Consider the following 21,058-nt stretch of genomic DNA (forward strand, 5'->3'; position numbering starts at 1 on the left):
TTTCTCAACGTAAAATATGGGCAAATATTTTAGTGTTGGTGCAAATTTTCAATTTTTTGTCGAAATTCGTGAGTTTTAAAGGTGGGTTAGCCCATGAATTTAGTTGCGAAATCTAAAAAAATTTAATTTTTTGAGTTTCATGGTATAAATAAAGAAGGGAGTCTTTAACTAAGTTATACTCAGGATTAATATTATGAATTGTGTTTAGTATCGGTGTAGTTTTTTTTTTGTTTTTAGCCGTAATTCATGTGTTTTAAAGATGTTAGCCCATGGAATGAGTGACGAAATTCGAAAAAAATTAAATTCTCCACGTTTCATAATATGATGAAGGAGAACTTTAACCAAACTTTCTCATGCTAAATTTTTGCAAATGTTAGAGTGTTGGTGGAAATTTTCAATTTTTGTTCGAAATTCTTGAGTTTTAAGGTTAAATGCCCATGAAATAAGTGACGAATTCCAAAAAAATTAAATTTTACAAGTTTCATCATATAATGAAGGGGTGCTTTAATCAAATATTCTCAAGCTAAAATTTGTGCAAATTTCTGAGTGTTGGTGTAAATTTTCAATTTTTAGTCGAAATTCTTGAATTTTAAACCGAGTGACGGAATTCAAAAATATTAGTTTTTCCAAGTTTCATCGTATAATGAAATGGAGCTTTAACCAAACTTTCACAAGCACAAATCTGTGCAAATTTTTAAGTGTTGGTTGAAATTTTCAATTTTTTGTCGAAATTCGTGAGTTTTAAAGGTAAAAAACTCATGGATTGAGTGGTGAAATCTAAAAAATTAAAATTTATTGAGTTTCATGGTATGATGAAGGGAGGCTTTAACTAAATTTTACTCCGGTTAAATATTATAAATTATCAATACACTTCATTTAGGTTTTATTACTCGGGATATGGATTTTTCATTTAATTTTATTGTAGGTATTCAGTCATGATGTTTAGAGACCGCAAGAGACATAAAACAGATTATTGGAATTTGGTTCGCGTTTGGGCATGAAATAAACTTATATAACATCAATGCTTTTTTTGGCTTATTTTCATAAGCTGCTTAAGTTAACTTAAGAGCAAGTGTTTATGCTTACCTATAACATTTTGAGTTTATTTCAATAAACTTCTCAAATTGATTTATGACTGTACATCTATGTTATAAAAGCTTACTGTTATAAACACTTAACTAAAACGGCTAAATGCACTCATAGCCCGTAGATAAGAGTAGACAATTTCATATTAACTTATGCATTCATATGGATGGTTTCACCACATCTCCCTACCCCTTAACTAGTAAGCAAAATAGTTATTAAGGGATACAATTTCATATTAACTTAGGCATTCATATGGATGTGTCCACCATATCTCCCTACCCCTTAATCAGTAAGCAAAATAATTATTAAAGGGATTCATGCACTAGTTATATCATGCACAAATTATTCACACCGAATGAATAGCAAGGTCTGAATCTAACAACACATTCTGTCTAATGAAATCGTCACTGCTTGAAAAACAGGCAGCTGGATGCATCACACCGCGAGCAAAACCATGAGCTTGCCAGCAGTAAGATCTTGTGTTTCCTCCGAAGCATGATTCAAGAAAAATGTTTTTCAGATATAATCCTTCACATGGAGAGGCATCACTGCAAGCAAATTTAATTGCTTCTTCTGTGGCTGAAGTTCCTTGAATATCAATGAAGGATATATTCCTCACTTGAACCGCCGAAGTCTGCATTCAGATACATGACAAACATTACATTCTTGCAGTATATTTTAGCTTCAGTTGAATTAGCATATTTTAACTCAAAAATCAAAATAGTTTATTACAAAGCTTGACAATTTAATAGCATATTTGGTTCGTGATATTTTTAGAATTGCTTCGGTTAGAAGCTACAAGTGTTTGCTAAGTAAATGTCTTGAAATCTGTTCAAATCATGAAACCAAACATGCGCCAAGTCAATGCCATTAGTAGGAATGTGTATGATTCATATGATATAATCAATGGAAATTATGCAATAAGACTGACCCTACGAATGAATTTCTGACATACTGGTACATTTACAGACTGACCCTGCAGAAACCTCCAAACGTTTTATACCTGATTCTTGCATGGATGTCGGGAATCACAGTAGTATTGATCTATTATTATTGGATTGGACACATTTTCCATCAAGATATTCTGGAATGTGATCTTGGAAGCAAGACCATCTCCACCCTAACGAAAATTCGACACAAGTCAATCCGTTTGTACATTTGGAATACAAAGAAAGTTTTACAGTCGTTAAGAAACTCACCTGCCATGTTTTGATTCTCAACCCATTATCAGTGTTGAAAAGATAAGCTCCATTAACATTTATATCTTGCACCTTCTCCCATGCCTTTGATTTTCCCAAGCTACCAATGCTGAATAATAGGTTATTGGTTAACAATTATACAACTAAAATCTCTTAAAGTATGTTTGAATTAGAGTTGGAAAAAGGTAAGAGTTCATTTTCCCCATTGATGTTTTTCATTTAAAATCGTGTTTTCTTTCCGTTCATTTCACCTCTGAAACTGAGAAAATGCCTCAGCATGTTTCCAAACATGTTCTTAGTCAACTAAATGTGAAAATTACTTTCACCTTATGCCATGTCCTGGACCACAGGAAATGTTTCTGATCCAGACCCGTGATGAATTTCTGACAATTGAGATGCAGTCATCACCTGAAATCGAACATAATGTGCTGAATTGTTTTTCATCTGAACTTGTTCAAGTTGTACATGCACTATTTTTTTCTGATCCTTCATGTCTCTTATCAAATCAAAAACATCGAAAAACTTGATCCGAAGTTCGTAAAAAGCTACACATGCTGAAAATAACATGACAGAATTGAAATGGATAGAATACACAGACGGTTTCATTTCAAAAACCAAAAATCAGATATGAACTGATTGATTCATTTTTAACAATTTAACATAGGATGATCTCAATGATATTTAAACTAGTGTCATTCTGCTCATCCTAATTTTTACCAACAGAAGGCATATATGTTTTTTTTGAAATATGACTAACTATTTCATAATTATATGACAATCACTATTCAAAGTAAATAATGTTAGAATTCTGCTAAAATGATAGTATCTTTCAAGTAAATCCAATATTGCATTGGATTGAGCCTCATGTACCTGTTCTAATTACACAATTGCTGACCTCAACACCCTTTGTTGCACTAATGTGGATTCCATCAGTATTAGGGCTGAAAGCAGGTGCTAACACTTTGAGATGGGATGCAACAACCCGCATACAGCTAGTGAATGCCAAGTGCATTTGTTGGCTATTTAGCACCATAAGGTTTCTCATTTTCAGATTCTTGCATCTATGAAAAGTCAGGGCCTGCATTACAAGTATGATTATAGATTCAGCTGGTAGGAAGCACAATGTATCAGATCAGCGAAACGAACTGTTTTGCTCCATATTTTGTAGCGCCACTAACCGTTGGAGCAGGATGACATGGCTGCAAAAGGACATTTTGAAGTCACTTCAGTTAAGTTATTGACTAAACATTGAAACTTCAACTTAGGTTTGTTTGGACATTGGATACCCGTTGGCGCCAGTGCAAAAGAACTTTAGCATTCACTTGGAGACAAAAAGTGAGCGGAATTCTACTTATGGATTGGATGAAAGTTCATTCACGTTGCACTCAACTGATATCCAAACACAAACTGAATATGAATTTAGGCTTGTCAAGTAACAATACATTTGTGGAGTTTCTCTTGCAAGATCTTGCCCACCACTCCTGTCCCATTCCATTTATCTTCCCTCCACCTTCTAAAGTAAGGTGATTAACACCATAGAAGTAGAGCCATTTGCGCTGACTCAAACCATGCCACGCTTCAGGATCCTTGGGTGCAACTATTGTACCAGAGATCTTGAATAAATTTGAAAATAATCAAGTACATCAACATTTTCCATAAAAGGCATACTTCATTCAGGATTTGAAAGTTGCAGATGGAAAAAGAAACTTCAATATCTGGGAGATTTGACTCTTGGTGCTTACCCTCAAAGTGATCTTAGATCGACAAGGTCCACCAATGTTAATTGGATGTACAAGAAAAGTTTTTCCATAGGGAAAAACAACATTTACAAATCCAGAGAGAGAGCAAGCGATGTTCCAAGCCTCTAGGAAGGCCTGAAAAGAAAGGCAATAAACAATCAGGAGACAGTTCAATTATATCATGGTGAGTGGTGACTATGTGCTGCTGTGTATGAAGTTGCAGCTGGAGATTCCTAATCCTACTAAGTCCTATTAGACAAATTGCCAAATCTTCAAAACCTATCTCCAAGGGTGAGAAAACTGAGCTGCACAATTAGCATTATTGGATTAGCTTCTCTTTCCTTAAAATCAATTATGGTATCCAGAAGCTACTCCCAAAGCTTCTCCCCATAATAAAGTTTGGCTCAAAACCAATCATAAATGGATTTCTAAACATGCACTATAGATGTGATGTATTATGGGCATTTATTGTTGTTGACTTGGCCTAAACATTTTGTAAGCCATGAATCTCACTCAAATTCACCATATACAAGTTAGAAAATTGAACCAATACCTCGGTGTCATTATGCAAGCCATCCCCTTTGGCACCATAATCACCGACAGAGAGAACACGCTTGGATCTGCTTCGGGTTCGGGTTAACCCAGAATGTGGGAGCTGGATAACAGAGTCAAACCCTTGAACATGGGTGAGAAAAGGAGTCACAACAAGTATATTTATATGAATGAAGAACAGGATAAATCTTGGAGAAGAACAATGTCCGAGGTTCTTCATTCTTGTCAGACAGACCATTGCTGATGATACCAATAGATTCTTACACGTATTTGTCGGTTCAGCTAGTGGCTTGCTGTTAGCTAGGAACGGTTGGTTTGGTTGCATATAAAAAAAAACACTAAACTCATGAAAATTATGCAACAATATGTCATCTTTTTTTTAGCCTACGAAATCTATTGTAGTGATTAATCATCTAGCCACAAATACTCGCATTTAATTGATGTGGCCAGAAAATGTGTTATATTCTACTGGGCAATAATCAAATGTTTAGCCTCATAATTAAAGGATGAGTTGAGTTAACCATGACACTATATCACGTAGCTAGTAATATGATATCTTTGTCTCACTTGAAAGTTTTTTGACATTCATTAACATTATGTTTGATAGAGAAGAGAGAAGATGAATAGATAAGAAATATAGTGCATTTTTTTTTTTGCAAGAGAGAAATATAGTGCATTTATAAGTTATTTAGTATGATAGAGATAAAATAGGGAGATAGAAGAAATAAAATTACTTTCTGTATTAAAAAATGATTCTATTCAACATTTCAAATTTTCTAGCGGTCCAAAACACTTTTCTAGCACCTTAAAACGACAAGTAAATTGCAAAAGCTGGCAAAAAAATAAATAAATAAAAGCACGTTAACCTCATCTCTTCTTAGGAGACTGCAAAAAGATGTGAGGCCCACTCTACACCTCCCCCTCTCTCCCTCCTCCCTTCCACCAAACAAGGGTGGTTGCGCTATCTCTTCTATATCTCTCTCCCCTACTTCTCTCTTGCCTATCTCCCTTCCACCTAATGTAAGAAAAATGTTATGCAAACATATGCGCAGTGACAACATAGTCTTGGTACAAGCTGTGGTCGTTTCGAACCCCCCACAACAATCATGTCTGATAATTCTTTTTAAACATACACGGTTTATGACCGTTGAAAATCTCCACAAAACTTATTTGTCCCTTGAATTCGATGCATCAGGTCTGAGTATCAGGTTGATTCATTAAACCATGGCTGAGAAGACCTAATTATATTATTTAAACATAAATTGTATGCATCTTCACTAATAACATGTTTTTCTCACTTTTAAACTTTCAAGAATCACTTTCTTCTCACAAAAACTAGTAGGAATAGCTTCTCCCATAATCACAACTCCTAAACACATGATGAATCGTTACATCTAAACATGGGTGGAGTAAATAATTTATATTTAGGGAGCCGAGATCAAATAATATAATATATAAGACAATTTTAAGTACCACTTGCCAATGTGCATGCGTGCGTTGTGGGCTTGTGTCTAGAGTTTATGAAATTCATATCAACCACTTCTTGTTCCACATGCACCAGTACTTGAGTTGACTGGAAACATTAGGAGAAATAAAAACATAAAATAGCGCAGTTTGGTGTATGGCAAAGTTTAAATGGACCATCTATACTCTAATAATTCTAAAAATGAGTGCCTTAACAAAAGCGCAGATAAGTTAAACCATATGTTTATGATCTTGATGTTCTAGTAAAGGCGTCCCCCGCAATTCGAAGATCCGCAAAGACAAGGAGTTCCTTTTCCAGGCCCAACCTTGTGATAATCAAATGTCAATTCTTCACCCAAAGCAATCTGTTTACAAGAAACAAAGTGAAATGTAATTCATGTTTTACATGAACAAGCCAGCTAAAACAATAATGTCAAATATTGGCAATCATGCAGGAATTTAACATCAGGGGAACATTATATTCTTGTCAAATAATTGATGTCCATCTTCTAATACTCGTACAGAACACATCTTTGGCAATGTGCATGCAGTCTATCTTAAAGCATGTTTTTATCAACATATTTATTTTTAGAATCAATTCTGAAACCCAGAAAGGCAGAAACTACTTGTTCACGCAATGTTCCTATGGTACATGCTAGGTGAAGGAACATCCTAACTCAAACCCAGAGAACAAAGAATGAGCATGTCTTTGCTATGGCCGAACGCCTTAATATATAAGCGGCTAAACCTAATTACCAAGTGAAATCATGGCGACAATACATTTAATACATTTAAGATCAGGTCCACAAATACAAGGAATGAATGACAATAACGACTATTAGTATTCACTCATCATTATTGACTGTCCCCCGAGCTTGATCGGTCAAATGTTGCACACTCGTTTGGGCCTTTGCATCACCCTCGTCATTTGGGTCCAACCCAACTCTTTCAACTGGGTTGGCCCACCTGGTTCTTTAGACCCAGTACCGGAACACTATTCACAAAAGCTTCTCCCCATAATTGATTTTGACTTTAAAATCAATTATAAAGGACAAACATGTACTTTTTTCTTTTTCTTTTACCATTCAGTTTTTAAGGTAACAGCCTAATAAAGCAAAGACCTCAACCATTTATGACACTTCCTCACACATTTCTTAGGTTCACATCCTACCTCACTAATCAGATACCAAATCAAGAGAAGTGTTTGCATGTGCAAATTCCCAAGCAACATAGATATTAGGGTCACTATCAAGGATTACATTTATATAGAGGAGTATACTTACGTCTCGACTCGCATAAAGACCAATATGGGAACGCTTACAGTCCATGCTCTCAACAAAAACTTGGTAATTCACAAGATTGGGTGAGCAGCTGCAATAACAACAATGAAGAGATAAATCAGAATGAAATGAAAATTTGCTACTGATGCAATCTTATGCTTCATACTTAGAAAAATCATCATTGCTTGAAAGAAATATATCTTTGTTCACCTGCTATTGATGAACCTAGAGACATTCCCAAAACTAGTGGCATCAATAACATACTTGGGTTGTCCTTCAATCATTCTACTGATATCATTAAAGCGAGCATCAATGTCATAAAAATAACTGCAATGTTCTTTGCCATATCTGATATAGACATAGACCAAGTCAGTGAAAATTAAGAATCAACAAACTAAATCATACAACATCATGAAGAAATGCAAACCTTTTGAGTCTGACGTGTGCCTCACGCTCATCTAAAACCTCTCCTATGAGCTCACAGATAAACGTACCGCGCAAAATAGCCTCACCAGCCCTTACTCCCCATCCCTGTGAATCAAATAACACAAGTCAAGTAAACAAGGCGTATCTCTCGTTTTAAGTTTATCAAAAGAAGAATAGTAACCACCTTTTTCTCTGTTTTAAAGACTTCCAGTTTCACCCGAATCCCATTCTGCAGTATTCTGTTTGGACAACTTTTATTGCATCTGCACAAATTGTTACACTCATACACAAGGTAACCTTCCTGTAGTTTTATATAGAAATATGTTTATGAGTTAGTGATACAAAATATAAGGGAAATATTTGCTACATATCCTACATTATTAATTCTAGTTTTCTACAAAATAAGGAAAAGATCCTACATGATGATATTGACAAGAGTTAAATCAGTAACACAAAACAGCTTACTCCTAACACTAGCATAAAAATGTTTTGCAATGGAGAAAATAAATGAAGGCATAACAAGTAGAAACGTAGAAGAGTACAGTAAAACATAAGCAAGAAGAGATAGTTTATTCAAGACTTCAGCATGTAATTGATATATTGATACCTAACAATGCTTAACATATTTGGAACAGCTCAGATTTTGACATGATGGGAGCTTATAGTTAATGCAAATATTTCACCTCCAGTATTATACGGCCGTTTTCATCATACGGGAACCTTCCACGCATTGGTTTTCCAAATACGTCTTTCGCATCATCAAAGTCATTATCAAAAAGGCACACATGATCACATGTTTCAGGACAGCAGGTAGAAAATGAGCAGTAGCATCCCATCCGCAGACTCTGCTAATAAGAAAACAAGTTAAAGATAACTGAAAACCAATTGTAAATAGTTAACTTGACAAACAAGTACTTTCTAGCTTTGATTTCAAAAAGAAATGTGTATTACATGAACAAAAGTGTGATACTTGTGAGTGCTCCGGACTTGGAATTGAAATCAGTTTGATTTAGGTCGTGGGACAAACATAGGTACTTAGCTATTGTACGAAAAAGTAAAAAAATGACATAACATGCATTTAATATTCAAGAAGTTTACTTCTATCTAATTAGGATTTGATCAAAGAAAAAACTAGTTCAAAGTTGATTACCTCATCATGAATAATAAGTGATTGATAAAGCCTGGGTTTTGTAACATATGTGAAGCTCTCCCAAGGTGATTGGAATTGAGAATTTAGAGTTTCTTGATCTTCTACACAAATCACTGGAATTGATTCCTTCCCAAAGCTTATGTCATCACATACTATACCCTTTTGCAAGGACCCTGAATTCAAATGGACAGTTGTTCCCTTCACCCTAAGTGACTTTGTCTCCTGAATACGGCGCTTTAAATTAGCATTGGCCCTACTTCTGGTCCGACATGATGCGGCTGACGAACCTTTTTTAATCTTCGAACGGCCAAGTCTGCCGGATTCCAATCTGTGAGCAGAACTAAGAGCTCTTCTTTTTGCCACTTTGCTGCTAATTTGATTGCGCTCCATATGCGCAGCTTGATGGTGGCGACCGAGGTCAGGTAGTAAGTTAAATTTCAACTCACAATGTCTGCAGCTGAACTTCATCAAAGTACCTGGATCCTGAGAATCATTGTCCAAAGAAGCTGAATTTCCCTGCTCAAGATTTTCCAGAGAAGCCTCGCAAGGCAGCACAGTTAAAGTTTCCTGCTCAGGAACTTTCAATTGCAACTTAAATTCGACAGGGTGAACTGAAAGAACATGAAGCCATAATTGCTCCATGTTTCCAAAATGACTACCACAAGGAATACACTGGAGAAGCGAGCACTGCTCAACAAACTGCATCCGGTGTCGGCCCTGAACATGGTTTTCTAATAGTTTCTTCTCAGTAAAAAAACTCAGGCAAATGGCACAAGCAAAACCTCTGAACAGACACTGGGTTTCCTTTTCATGATTTCCCATCCAATGGTAACCAAGTGTTCGGTCATCAGCAAATTCTGCATTGCAGATCTTACACTTAACGCCATTTTCATCATCAAAGCTGTCATTAATCGCGGTAGGAGGAAGCCATGTTCCTTCCATGAGTGAGGATATATCTATGTCATCATCCAATCCCAAAACCAATTTGATTCTGTCCTTTTCACTAATTATCAACCTTTTAAGTAATTCTGCAACACTAGGATCTTTCGTTGCTTCAGTCATAGCACATTGGAATTGAACTGCCTTCGATTCCGGGTTTCTGAGAATGCTTTTGAACAGTATGTAAAAAATCGCACATGCTTTATGAAGGTGCACCTTCTGCTCCCATGAGCTGCAGTCCCTCAAAATTTCCGTGAAAAGTTCCTTCGATATTATCCTACGCTTCCCATTTCTCGAGCGTTTGAGCCAGTTCGGAAGGTGCTTTTCACAGTACAAGACATACCACAAAAGTGGTTCCAAACAAGGGTCCTCATTGTCATATGGAGGACAGCCTAAACAGTGAAGTGCATCCTCCGTTGCATTATGATCATTGTCAGAAAGGGCGAGATTCCCAGGTAACTTGTCAAGAAAGCAATCACCATGCGTGGCTGACACCGGATCCACCTGCAATGGACTTTCATCATTTACTAGTACCATATCTTTGCAGATCAAGCCCTCTGAACGAGTGCAATTTCCTTCATGTTTCCTCTTCAGTTTGCTACAGGTTTCAGCACGGGGCCAATGTTTCTTCCAGAATGGAGAGTCAGGAAGAGAATGATGCTTACATCTAGTACCAGCATTGGCTGTACCTCCACACATTGGAGTTTCAATTGGAACAGGTTTTTTGGCTTGTCTTGCGCAACTCAAAGAACGAATATGCACGCCGCAGTATTTATTACCATCATTCGCCGATCTCACACACTGCCTTCCCTTGGCTTCAACATAAGCTATGCACTGTTGATTCTTAGTTCCAGGTTCCATAATTTTTTCACCAGCCATTTCATCAATAGGTGTTGATTCCATTCCATTGCAATTCAAGACCTCAGAATCTATACCCTCAACTACAATTTCATTCCATTGATCGGTCAAATTACTTGGTAAATCAGTTTCCACATGTACTTCTCTAAAAATTTCCTGTTCAGAAGTCACAATTGCCAATGCACTCACTGCGTCCTGGTTCTTAGAAAAACCTGGGTTAGTCTCAAGAGTAGTAGAGTGATCTGAACCCTTGGTTCCTGCCAGTGAAGTATGTGTATAAGCACGACGAACTTGGAGCTTGCGCCTATTTCTACCAATCTGAAGGCTTACTCGGTACGCGCTATCTGGCGTCTGCTGCATGTCACTGCTGCTAGAAAAGGAAGGAGGTGTGGAAAACCATTTCATTACATCTTGCTTCCAGGTTTTCCACTCAGAACCAAGTGTCGGTTGCACCGGTACACCCCCGAAATTTTGCACATCATTCCAAAGAATAGAATCAACCACTTCCTGAAAAGGAGGATAAGGAATAAATCAACCAAAACATATTGAGCAAAAGTCTGTGCTGATTATTCTTTAAAAAAGGCAGATGTAGATGAGTAACACAGTTACCTCCTTCAGCAGTTCTAAAGATTCGGCACTAATTGTATTTTGGCATCGTTCCGCCCAAGAGTCAGACGAAGAATTAACCCAGTCTGCATTTATGTAGCATGGCGCTATGCTCTGTAAGGAAAAATGTGTTATACTACTTAAATCACCAAAAGAGAAATTCATAAAAAAAAGTTACTAAAACCATGACAATTGTATTTATCTATTGAAAATTGAAAATTGAAGTAGTAGGAATTATGAAATTTCAAAACTACAATGTAGACCAAATAAAGTAAATAGCACACATTTCTCAAGTCATGCACAATAGGTATCAGCATTTAACTTCACAAAACAATTAAATATGGTAATGTTTAACTTGATGAATTGCAGTTACAGACTTACAGGTAATATAAACTAACATCAGGTATTGGAACTTACATTTAGTAGCTTGAGAAGCATTCTCCCCAAATCCGAATAAGTGTTACAACGAGAAGCCTCCATAGCAAGTTCCTTCCAGACCATCACATCACAAGCAGTTCCTACTAAAGCCTACATGTATTGAAACCTCCAGTAAAAAATACAATAGAAAAATGAAAAGGTTACAATAATAAGGAATGTAAAAGAAGAAATAGCACCATCATCAAATAGTCACATACATTAGAATGAAGCTGATCAAGAGTGTTCAGTATGCTGACAGCAAGCTTTTGCATTATGAACCGTCGCGCAACACTCAAGTCTTTTACCATTTCCAGTCCTTCTTGGTGAGTTTTATATGCTATAGGCTGTGGAAACTCATCAATCGATCGAACAAGCAGCGTATCAGCCCAAAAGTAAACCTTTGTGAGAGGGAAAAAGATGACGAAATATCTCTTCTGTTCATGAGTCGGTTTTGCTTTCAATGTTGATAATGGCCAGTCAGCCCTTGCGCATTTTATGCAGACCTGCCACGTCCCTCTCCACTGAAACACAGAAAAGTAAAAAGAATACAAAATTATACACATTGCATTTTGATTTTCCCATTTTTCTCCAGAGCAAAATCTCTCTAATAGAGAAAGAAGGGGGGGGGGGGGTGTATACAAACACAATCAATAAAATATTTTCTATAAAATTCATGGACATTCCTTGTGATCAAGCAACATTGCCAAAGTGAAATCACAGTTTTTAAATAAATAAGCACAAGAGTAATCAAAACTCTTATTGCTGGGAAAACAAAAGACCATTAGAAAAAGCTCCTATCAGAAAGGAAACAACTAAACTTTGAATACCTTGACCCATAATGCTATAGACACATCTTCCTTCAGCCAAGTGGGTTCAGAAAATGACAGTGCTCCTTCCTTACCGGTGTTTGGCGATTCGCTTTCGGTCAAATCGACTATAGAGAGAGAGTTTGCAGAGGTTAAGCGAGGTTCATTTATGTCATTATCTTCAATAGCATGCAAACTGCAAGATTTCTTTTGGTTTTCCACTTGAAAGTCAAAAAATAAATCTCCGGTGTTTCGGCAATATGAATTGGCCAAGAGTTCACTAACAGTAGGTCCCTGTCCTTCTGTCTTCAGTAATGAGTCATTAAGTTGATCGCCGTATTCAAACATATCATCTTCACGATTTTCAACGCAGTTAATAGGTTCTACCTGGTACAGATAATTTGTTCTTGAATTCGGCTGAGAGCAATCGGATTCCACAGCACGCTGAATATCAGAACCAGGAACTACATCCATGATTCTGTTTTAAATTCAGCACTGTGATATCATAAGCTTCCTCTGACTGATATCGAACCACTGTTCCATTAAAGGCCATGGTTAGACAATGTAGTCTTAGATATAGTAATTAATAAAATAAGCTGAAAATAAAACAGAAATAAAATGCATTGAAACAAAATGGCTCAAGCACATCAATTAAAAAAAGGTGAACAGAAGATTTTAATATTCAGAGGTAATATATTGTAGAACTCAGTAAAATACCATATATGTCTATTGTCCAGAAGAAAATGAAACTGAAACTCATCTAGCTTAGTCCTATAACTGCAAGCAAAAAGAAAGTAGCAGCTAGCCAGCTACTAGTATGAAATTGTGAAAATCCATTTTAGGATTTCATTTATATCTCAAATATTTGATGGAACATGATATAATGACAGAAATAACAATTATCAGGTACAAGTTTACAAGCAGCACTATAAATTTAGGTTCATCGTGATATTCATTCCTTGCTTCATAGATGTTAACCATTACATCTTTTTATGTCATATATCTAATGCAAATCCATGTTTATTAGATCATTTCCATTTCATGTACAATCTTCATATACGGAAAAATTGTTTTTACATAGATCAAAATAGTAGTTCATATTGTTTTCATTATTACTTCATAACAAACAAAATTAAATCGATTAGTTCACCAAATGAGAATGAACAAGTTCAAATCAGCTATGGGAGTAAAAAAAGTTCTAATCAGTTATGAACAAAAATACATAAACAGAAACATGTGGCAGAAAATGATAAATCAGTTATATATACAACCATGGTTTTAAATCAAAGTCGAGAACCGTGATTCCGGCCGCGACATCAAGGTTTTGGAGATTTCCAAAACCACAATGCGACCGGCAACGTTTTTCATAATTTTCTGTAATACGAAAGATCACAATACAACAGTGGTGCAATTGCGACTGTTAAAGCTACCGCAATTTAAAGCTTTGTATACAACAATAAAGAATATCAAGTTATCAACCAAATAATCTAATAACAAAGAACTTCCCCTTCCCCCTAGCTTTTGTCCCAATTAAGTGAGGACTTCTACATGCAAATGGTGGCAGACTGGATAACCTAACGTCTTTTGATTTGAGAAATATTTTCTCAGTATATTAATAAATTACATATATATCACGTTATTTTCATTTTTTTCTATTTCTAAATTTTTGTAAAGGAAGCCATGAAAGTTAAAACAAAAATTTATATTCTATACAAATTTTGAAAAACAAAATATAATGAAAATAACATGATGTTTTTGAAAAACAAAATAATATGAAATGAGTACATACACAGTTTTCTGAAGCCAAACAAACCCATATTTGTTTAAGACTGGCATATCCAAACCTTAATTTAATGTGATCTAGCAGAAAACCCCATATTTTCCTGTTTAATGACCTAATGTAAACGATTTAGTGGTAAATGTCAATAATAATTGAGGAATCTTTTGAATTTTTTCAGTTCTTAAAAGACAATGATTCACATCTTAACTTCATAATGGAATATTATTACCAAAATGCAATTAGGGTTGCTCACAGTAGACATAAATCTGCATGGAAAGCAACAAATTCTTCAAAAATATGAAAAAGCTTTGATCTTTAAACATATAAAAATCCAAAACAGCAAAAACCCAGGCAGATTGAAATCTAAACCTAAGCATCTATGTAACCCACAAACCCTAAGTGACAAAGGACCCAAAATAATAAAAAATCGAATTCAATCCCAAAATTAACGTGCTTAATCAGCAGCAAAATGATAAATCCGAATCAAATCAGTGATATGTAAGATCATTGATTAAGGATCAGGAATCATGAACATGCACTGCATGTCTGAAAAATAAAAATAAAAATCTGTGTAATCATTCAAGTATAAAATTGGACATCAATTATATCCTCGACGCTCAAAAAATCATAACAAATGATGCCTTTTTTCCAGTTACCATTAAAATTTTATCATGTGTATAAAATGCACAACATATCTTAGTGAGAGATCAGTTAGACAAAATTAAATGAGATCTAAAATTGACTGCAAAAAAGCATGAGACATGGACTAGAATTGACATTGGCTAAACCTAATTTCAGAGAAAAAAGTGGTAAATAATGTACCTTAAAAAAGTGTGTTGAGAGGTTTCTGCAGAGAGTTAGACTGAGAGAGAGAGAGAGAGATGAATCAGGGTCTTGGATGGGGATTGTATTTTATTTTTATGTGAAAAAATGTTTTCTCTCTTATATATGTGGTTTTGAGATTGAAGCGCTTCCTCACTCACTGTGGCTAGAGGCTTGTAGTTATGAATGAATGAATGATTTATAGTACCAATTACAAGGTGCGTTCTATGTTTTGGGCAAAGAGTAAAGGTGGTAAAGGTTTGTTTTTTATTTTTTTCTGTCCAAAGGATTTTTGTTTAGGTAAAAGGAAAAACATGGTATGAAAAGATAGGTAGATATATATCCTAAGAAAAGAAAAGAAAAAAAATAACAATAAGGTGTTGGTAAAGCGGCAAGCAAACTATGACCAAAACCGCTCATTTTAATGAGCCCACATCAGCGAGTTCGGTTAACTCCTTAACGACAGATTGAAGAAAAGATGAAAATCGCTCACATAAAAAAGAACTATGACCAAAACCGCTCGTTTTAAACATCGAGGATCAGTTTTGCACAATCGTGTTAGATTAGGGACCAAAAATGCAATTAAGCCAAAATTTTCCTCAGTTTATGATTGATAACTAACATTCTAACTATTTTTATTTAATACTTAGTAAATTATTTATTTTTATAAAAAATGAAAAGTTGATAATTAATAATTAATACAATTAATGTCATGAAAATTTTATCAATAATTATTTAATTATTTTCTCAACTTTAAGTCAACAATTAATATAGGAATAAAAGTTATCAATACTTATTATCATCATTATTATTTTTTATTTTTTTTCTCAAGTTGTAATTAATAACTAAAAGTTTAAAAACCACATTTTTTATTTTTAAATATGAAAAACTGAAATTTTACAGGTTAATTAGTATAATGAATAATATAAATGTTATTAATTTTTTTTAAAGCAAAATATTTATTGAATAAAGAGTCGAGAAACAAATCCTCTCGACTATGGAATAATTACAATAACGCAAACAACAACTGTAAACAAAGACCGAAAACAACGACCGTAAACAAAGAACGAAAACAACGACCTTAAACAATGACCACAACTGCAAACAAACGACCGCAAAAAACGAATGCAAACTAGTTAATATTGTTGTTAATGTATACATCAAGTCAAATTTACTTATATAATAATAGAAATAATACATGTGCATTACACGGGTTTATTTACAATATTTTTAACATTATATATAAATTATTTTAGTGTAAATAAATAAATATTAAAATAATTTTTAAATTTAAGATTTAATAAATTAAAAAATAATTTTTTTAGACATTTCAAAAAATATTTTAGAGTTTTCCTTATGTAAATAATTAATATTAATTTAATTTAATTGATATTTAATAGTTAGCATTGCAGTAATTTTAACAATTTCATAATTTATTTATTTAATAATATGAAACATCATTAAGTTAATTTGAAATCCCTGGAGAGGAAATATGGGTTGGGGAGGAGAAGGTACAGAAATCAAATCCCAAAAGGTGAAATTTGACCGATAAAAAAAAGTTAATTTGAAATATTTTAAATTAAGCAATAAGTTTTTAATATCATTAAATAAGTTGTAATAGCATTTTTAATACTTAACAATCAAGTAACTTTAACTTTAGCCAAGGGTTTTCAATCTCCGCACGTTGTTTGCGGGCGGTTTGGAAAAACCCAAAAGTTACACTCACCACAAGTTGTTTAACAGCAGTTTTAAGCAACCCCTCGGACATGCATTATTTAGCGGGGGGTTTAGCCCCCTTGGTTGCAGGTTTAGTACAAGAAAGGATATTTTGTGGTGGTTCCAACCGCTGTATTAAGAAAGTAATATAAAACACCTTAATACGGTGTTCCTGGCCGCCAGAAACAGCTTCATGATGCAAAATATAAAATGTACTTAAACCTGTTAAACCTAGAACCCTAATTTGGAGTTCATCATACTAATTAGCAATCACAAAAGCGGTGGTTTTTCTTACGTAGAGTCCAGCAAAACAGAAAACAAGGAGCAAAAGAAAATGAAGAAAAACAAAAACACATTATCGATTTCTTATGAGCTACCTCAAAGATAAGGACAATGCAAGAAGACATTGGCAGGAGAAAATAAATCCATAGTTAAGAGAGAAAAGGGAACCTTGTGCTTATTCTAACTCCAAATGAATTTGTTTCCCTCTGATTAGAAAGCCTGTTATAAATAAACAACATAAGTTAACCTGTCAGGAAGTACTCCAACAACACAATATAAACTCAGCTTTAAATTAAACTATTTAAAAAAATGGATGAATCTTAGGGTTCTGAACCAAGGAGAAGCCTTGAACCCTAGGATCCATGCCGCAACACACACCTCTATTCTGGATGTGATTTGCAAGTGAATATGAGAGTCCTCGATTTCTCAGTTGATCCTTCCTCGAGCCTGAAATTGGTGCCCTTGTAACAAGGAAATCAACCTAAGTAGAAGAAGAATAGAGTGAGTGAGGGGAAAAATGTGAAGAGAAAATGAAAGAAGAAGCCGAGAGACCTTTGAATGCATCAAGCTGAGAGCAAAGTGGAGCACCGATGTGCGACGGTGGTGCTTCGTCATTTGGAGAAGATAAATCATAGAAGCAAGAGCGAGCTGCAACAAAAATAACGAAGGGATTGAGGACCGAGCTTTCACGGTGAATGGAGCACTTCCTCAGAGCTTTCACGATGCATAGAGAAAATAGTAAACCTTCATGCGTTTATCAAGAGTTCGAAATTCACCAACTTCCCATAACAAATTTCTTCATAATTGAACATAAAAGAAAAGCAGGAGTGATAAAGCCAAATTAGTAAAATGATGATTATGGAAATTAGGATAGGTCCATATGCAAAACATGTAGCAATAGCCTTAACATCATAAAAATACAGAAATTGGACTATATCAAGAAATCTATAGAGTATTCTGCTAGCAATCCTAAGAGTAGTGACTAGCCATATTTGGGAAGATCATAGAGTTTTTCAGGCCAAGACAAAAGATTCAGTAGCAATTTATCAAATCATCAGTAGCAATTCAAAATTCAGCAGCATAGTATCAAGAAAGTACTTGAAATGCAGAAACTGCAAAACCCCAATCCAATCCAACCCAACCCCAGATCAATGTTTGTTCCAGTTACTAAAATTGAACCACATCAAAACTCGAATCACCACTCACTGATGGAACATTTTGGCTCCTATAATAGCAAGCAAAGACAAGTGTAAAACAAGCACAAAAAGAACGGCAACGAAATCGAACCTGTAGTAATAACAAGCAATAGAAAGCTTGCGGTGATACTGACTGGAACTGGAGCCACAAGACCAGCGAGAACAGTGACATACGACGGCGGAGAACAACACCGCCGCAGCCGCCACTCGGCGACAACGGCGTACGAAGCGGTGGGAGCAGCGGGAAGAAATTTGGAAGCCATTGGGTGAAAATAGAAGTGTGAAAAGGAAGAAGAAAATGGTGATGGTGATGATGAAGAGAGGGCCGAGAGAGAGAAATCAAGTGAGAGAATGAGAGAGTGAGAGCAGATTAGTGCATCTCCCATGGTTATGGTTGGTCCCACATGGGATTTAAGGTACTCATAAGGTGTTTGTGTGTGACCGGCGCACAAGTCACAACTCACAAGCTATCACCGTGGCCCTAGCCCGTGAGACTTGCTTTCACCCTACTCATTTCCTCAAGATCACTTTATAAAATAAATATACTTCTAAAGTTCAAACCAAAAAATAGACAAAATTTCTTATGTATGTTTAACATTTCTTAAAATGATAAGATCAACCAATGAGGTTTAAAATGCAGCCAGAGATCCAATTATACACATTTCCATTGTCCAAGTAGCAACATCATCCGGTACATCATAGCATTTCATGCTTTACAAAATATTACTACTAATTACTCCCTATAGTTGTAGAATACCAAGGTCGGCAAAAGGCATCAACATTGCCACCAAACAAAGAAGGCCTACCAAAAGAAGCAAGTGGACAGTTTATATCTGAAGTAGTCTCCTACTCGGCTGTCTAGGAATCGATAATTGATATAATGAAGGGGTAGGTGATAAAGACTTGGTGAGGACCTAACAAGCACCATGAACTGCAAGGAGAACATTATAAACATGATTTGTTTCTACTTAAAACTCATGAAAACATATGTCAATAGCCAAATGATCGAGTCAAGTAACCTAAATCACTTAAAGAAAATCATACATGTTAGGGTAAAAGCTTCATGCTTCACTAACTCAAATAAATATTGCTTTAACTTAGGGAAAACTTAAAAAAATCAAGTAATGTGGATAAATCATTTCCCATTCATAAAAGTAATCAAAGTCTGACAATTTAATACAATCGAGTTACGCATGAGAACCAAAATCATAAGGCAGCTTCATCTTATTGATATCACTTTCCTCTTACAAGGTGACCTTTCCCCCAATGTGAGTTTATTGATGTTCAGCTGCTCATAAAAGATCAAACTTCGGTCTGTGGTTGTGGATTTGAAGATGTTCAAATCTGAGATAAGAACAAGCTTGAGTTTCTTAGGTGATCTAGGACAACACTCAAAGGTGGACACATGTTTCGTGATGGTCCGTCGTGGCGGCCATGTGCGGCAAAGTCATGTTCCTAAGGCTGCGACGAGGTGCTTGAAGGAGATCACTATGGAGCCAAAGTGGAAGAGTTTGCAATTCATTAAAATTCAAGCACCTTGAATTTAGGGTTTGATTTGAGGTTAGAGCATAGAGAAAAAAGATGAAGGAAAAAAGAGGAATGAGTAAAAGTGATTAAAAAAAATTAAAGAGACTAAAAAAACTAATATAAAAAGGTCCATGTGGTCACCCTAAGCCGGCTAGCTCTCTACACGGACAGTGAACTGATCATAATTGACAACACATCATCAATTGGACTTAACTAAGTAATTTGATTTTTTGTGTCAAGATAACATTTAAAGGATTTAAAAGTCAGAAACCCACAATGATTCTACTTATGAGACCTAAAGCATATTTAAACCTTAAATTAGCAACCACATAAATCTTTATTTTATGGTTTAATGCAAGTGCATTCATAGAGCCTATACCTCAGTACTTTTGTTTAAGTTAGAATAATCTCGTGCTTATCTAAAAAAAGTTAGAATAACCTCGTATCTGTTGATTGATGTTTGCGGTAAATTAAAAATTAGGCTTAATTCCACTTTGGGCCCCTGATGTTTCAGAAATGAGCTATCGGGGCCCCCCGTGTTTAAACGTAGTGGTCAGGCACCCCAACGTTTCAAAAACGTGCGATCCAGCCCCTTCTGTTAAGCTCCGTTAGTTGACCAAACGGAGACCCTTTCATTAATTGACGTGGATTTTCTCTCACTCTCTTCTCTCTCTCTCTCCCTCACGCGTTCACTCACTCATGCTCTCCCTCAACCTCTCGACTCTTTCTTTCTTCCTCTCCAAGACCCATTTTCTTCTTCTTCTGATTATTTTCCCTAAGGTTGCAACACTACCAACACCTTCTTCTCCTCCTGATGACAACCACCACCGCCTGGTCACTCTCCTTCCAGAGGCTACACCATCACCACCGTTCCTGTCCTGATCTTTCTCTTCTTCTCCTTCCATGTGCAAACCACCCTGGCATCACCCAAGCTAGCCACCACCGCCAGCAGCCACGATGACGCCGCCACCTCCTTCAGTCCCGCGAGCATCATCATCACCAACATGATGAGAAACAACAGAGAAATAGAGGAGAAACCAAACCCTAATTTCAGCCACCTTCAAATCCCGATCTCCAGCAAACCGCTTAGCTGTTGGAGAAACCACCACCACCACCGTACTCCTCTCACTGTCCGCAACAAAACCCCCCAAGAAATTTGTCGTTCCGCTGCCCTCCACCGCCAGCCGCCGCCGCCAACCACCGTCTTCTCCGG

At 35.8% G+C, this 21,058-nt stretch overlaps 2 protein-coding genes across 4 annotated transcripts; both read right to left on the reverse strand.

Moving 5' to 3' along the window:
* Positions 1–1,207: 1,207 nt before the first annotated feature.
* Positions 1,208–5,144, reverse strand: LOC130742584 (probable polygalacturonase At1g80170). 2 transcript variants are annotated; one of them, XM_057594677.1, is made up of 9 exons: positions 4,578–5,124; positions 4,028–4,159; positions 3,728–3,898; positions 3,464–3,484; positions 3,156–3,363; positions 2,612–2,693; positions 2,286–2,394; positions 2,090–2,206; positions 1,208–1,720 (listed from the first exon to the last, which is right to left on the reverse strand). In XM_057594677.1, exons 1-9 carry the CDS (start codon positions 4,899–4,901, stop codon positions 1,433–1,435), a joined length of 1,452 nt encoding a protein of 483 aa, XP_057450660.1. In that variant the 5' UTR covers positions 4,902–5,124; the 3' UTR covers positions 1,208–1,432. The 2 variants fall into 2 exon arrangements, 1 of the variants encoding a protein (XP_057450660.1); XR_009021203.1 differs by having other exon boundaries at positions 1,580–1,720; positions 2,018–2,206; positions 4,578–5,144.
* Positions 5,145–5,981: 837 nt separating this feature from the next.
* LOC130742583 (histone-lysine N-methyltransferase SUVR5-like) lies at positions 5,982–18,811 on the reverse strand. Of its 2 annotated transcripts, XM_057594676.1 has the most exons (16): positions 18,410–18,811; positions 17,867–17,918; positions 17,675–17,770; positions 17,501–17,603; positions 17,291–17,341; positions 12,544–13,056; positions 11,935–12,237; positions 11,717–11,827; positions 11,303–11,413; positions 8,897–11,200; positions 8,430–8,591; positions 7,931–8,047; positions 7,748–7,851; positions 7,531–7,668; positions 7,324–7,411; positions 5,982–6,405 (listed from the first exon to the last, which is right to left on the reverse strand). In XM_057594676.1, the coding sequence occupies exons 6-16, from the start codon at positions 12,994–12,996 to the stop codon at positions 6,301–6,303; spliced, it is 3,996 nt and encodes a 1,331-aa protein (XP_057450659.1). In that variant the 5' UTR covers positions 12,997–13,056; positions 17,291–17,341; positions 17,501–17,603; positions 17,675–17,770; positions 17,867–17,918; positions 18,410–18,811; the 3' UTR covers positions 5,982–6,300. The 2 variants fall into 2 exon arrangements, with proteins under 2 accessions (XP_057450659.1, XP_057450658.1); XM_057594675.1 differs by lacking the exon at positions 17,867–17,918.
* Between the last annotated feature and the right edge of the window lie 2,247 nt (positions 18,812–21,058).

Source organism: Lotus japonicus, chromosome 3 (genome assembly GCF_012489685.1).
Source record: "Lotus japonicus ecotype B-129 chromosome 3, LjGifu_v1.2".
NCBI lineage: Eukaryota > Viridiplantae > Streptophyta > Magnoliopsida > Fabales > Fabaceae > Lotus > Lotus japonicus.

What these genes read in the sequence shown, in the direction of transcription:
- LOC130742583 (XM_057594675.1), bottom strand. Translation starts at nt 12,996, where the DNA reads ATGGATGTAGTTCCTGGTTCTGATATTCAGCGTGCTGTGGAATCCGAT. An exon ending in CTTTAGAACTGCTGAAGGAG is followed by an intron (nt 11,201 to 11,302) that starts GTAACTGTGTTA and finishes CCTCCTTTTCAG; the next exon opens with GAAGTGGTTGATTCTATTCT. An exon ending in ACGGCCGTATAATACTGGAG is followed by an intron (nt 8,048 to 8,429) that starts GTGAAATATTTG and finishes ATAAAACTACAG; the next exon opens with GAAGGTTACCTTGTGTATGA.
- LOC130742584 (XM_057594677.1), bottom strand. Translation starts at nt 4,901, where the DNA reads ATGCAACCAAACCAACCGTTCCTAGCTAACAGCAAGCCACTAGCTGAA. An exon ending in CATGTCATCCTGCTCCAACG is followed by an intron (nt 3,364 to 3,463) that starts GTTAGTGGCGCT and finishes CTTGTAATGCAG; the next exon opens with GCCCTGACTTTTCATAGATG. An exon ending in TGAGAATCAAAACATGGCAG is followed by an intron (nt 2,207 to 2,285) that starts GTGAGTTTCTTA and finishes AATTTTCGTTAG; the next exon opens with GGTGGAGATGGTCTTGCTTC.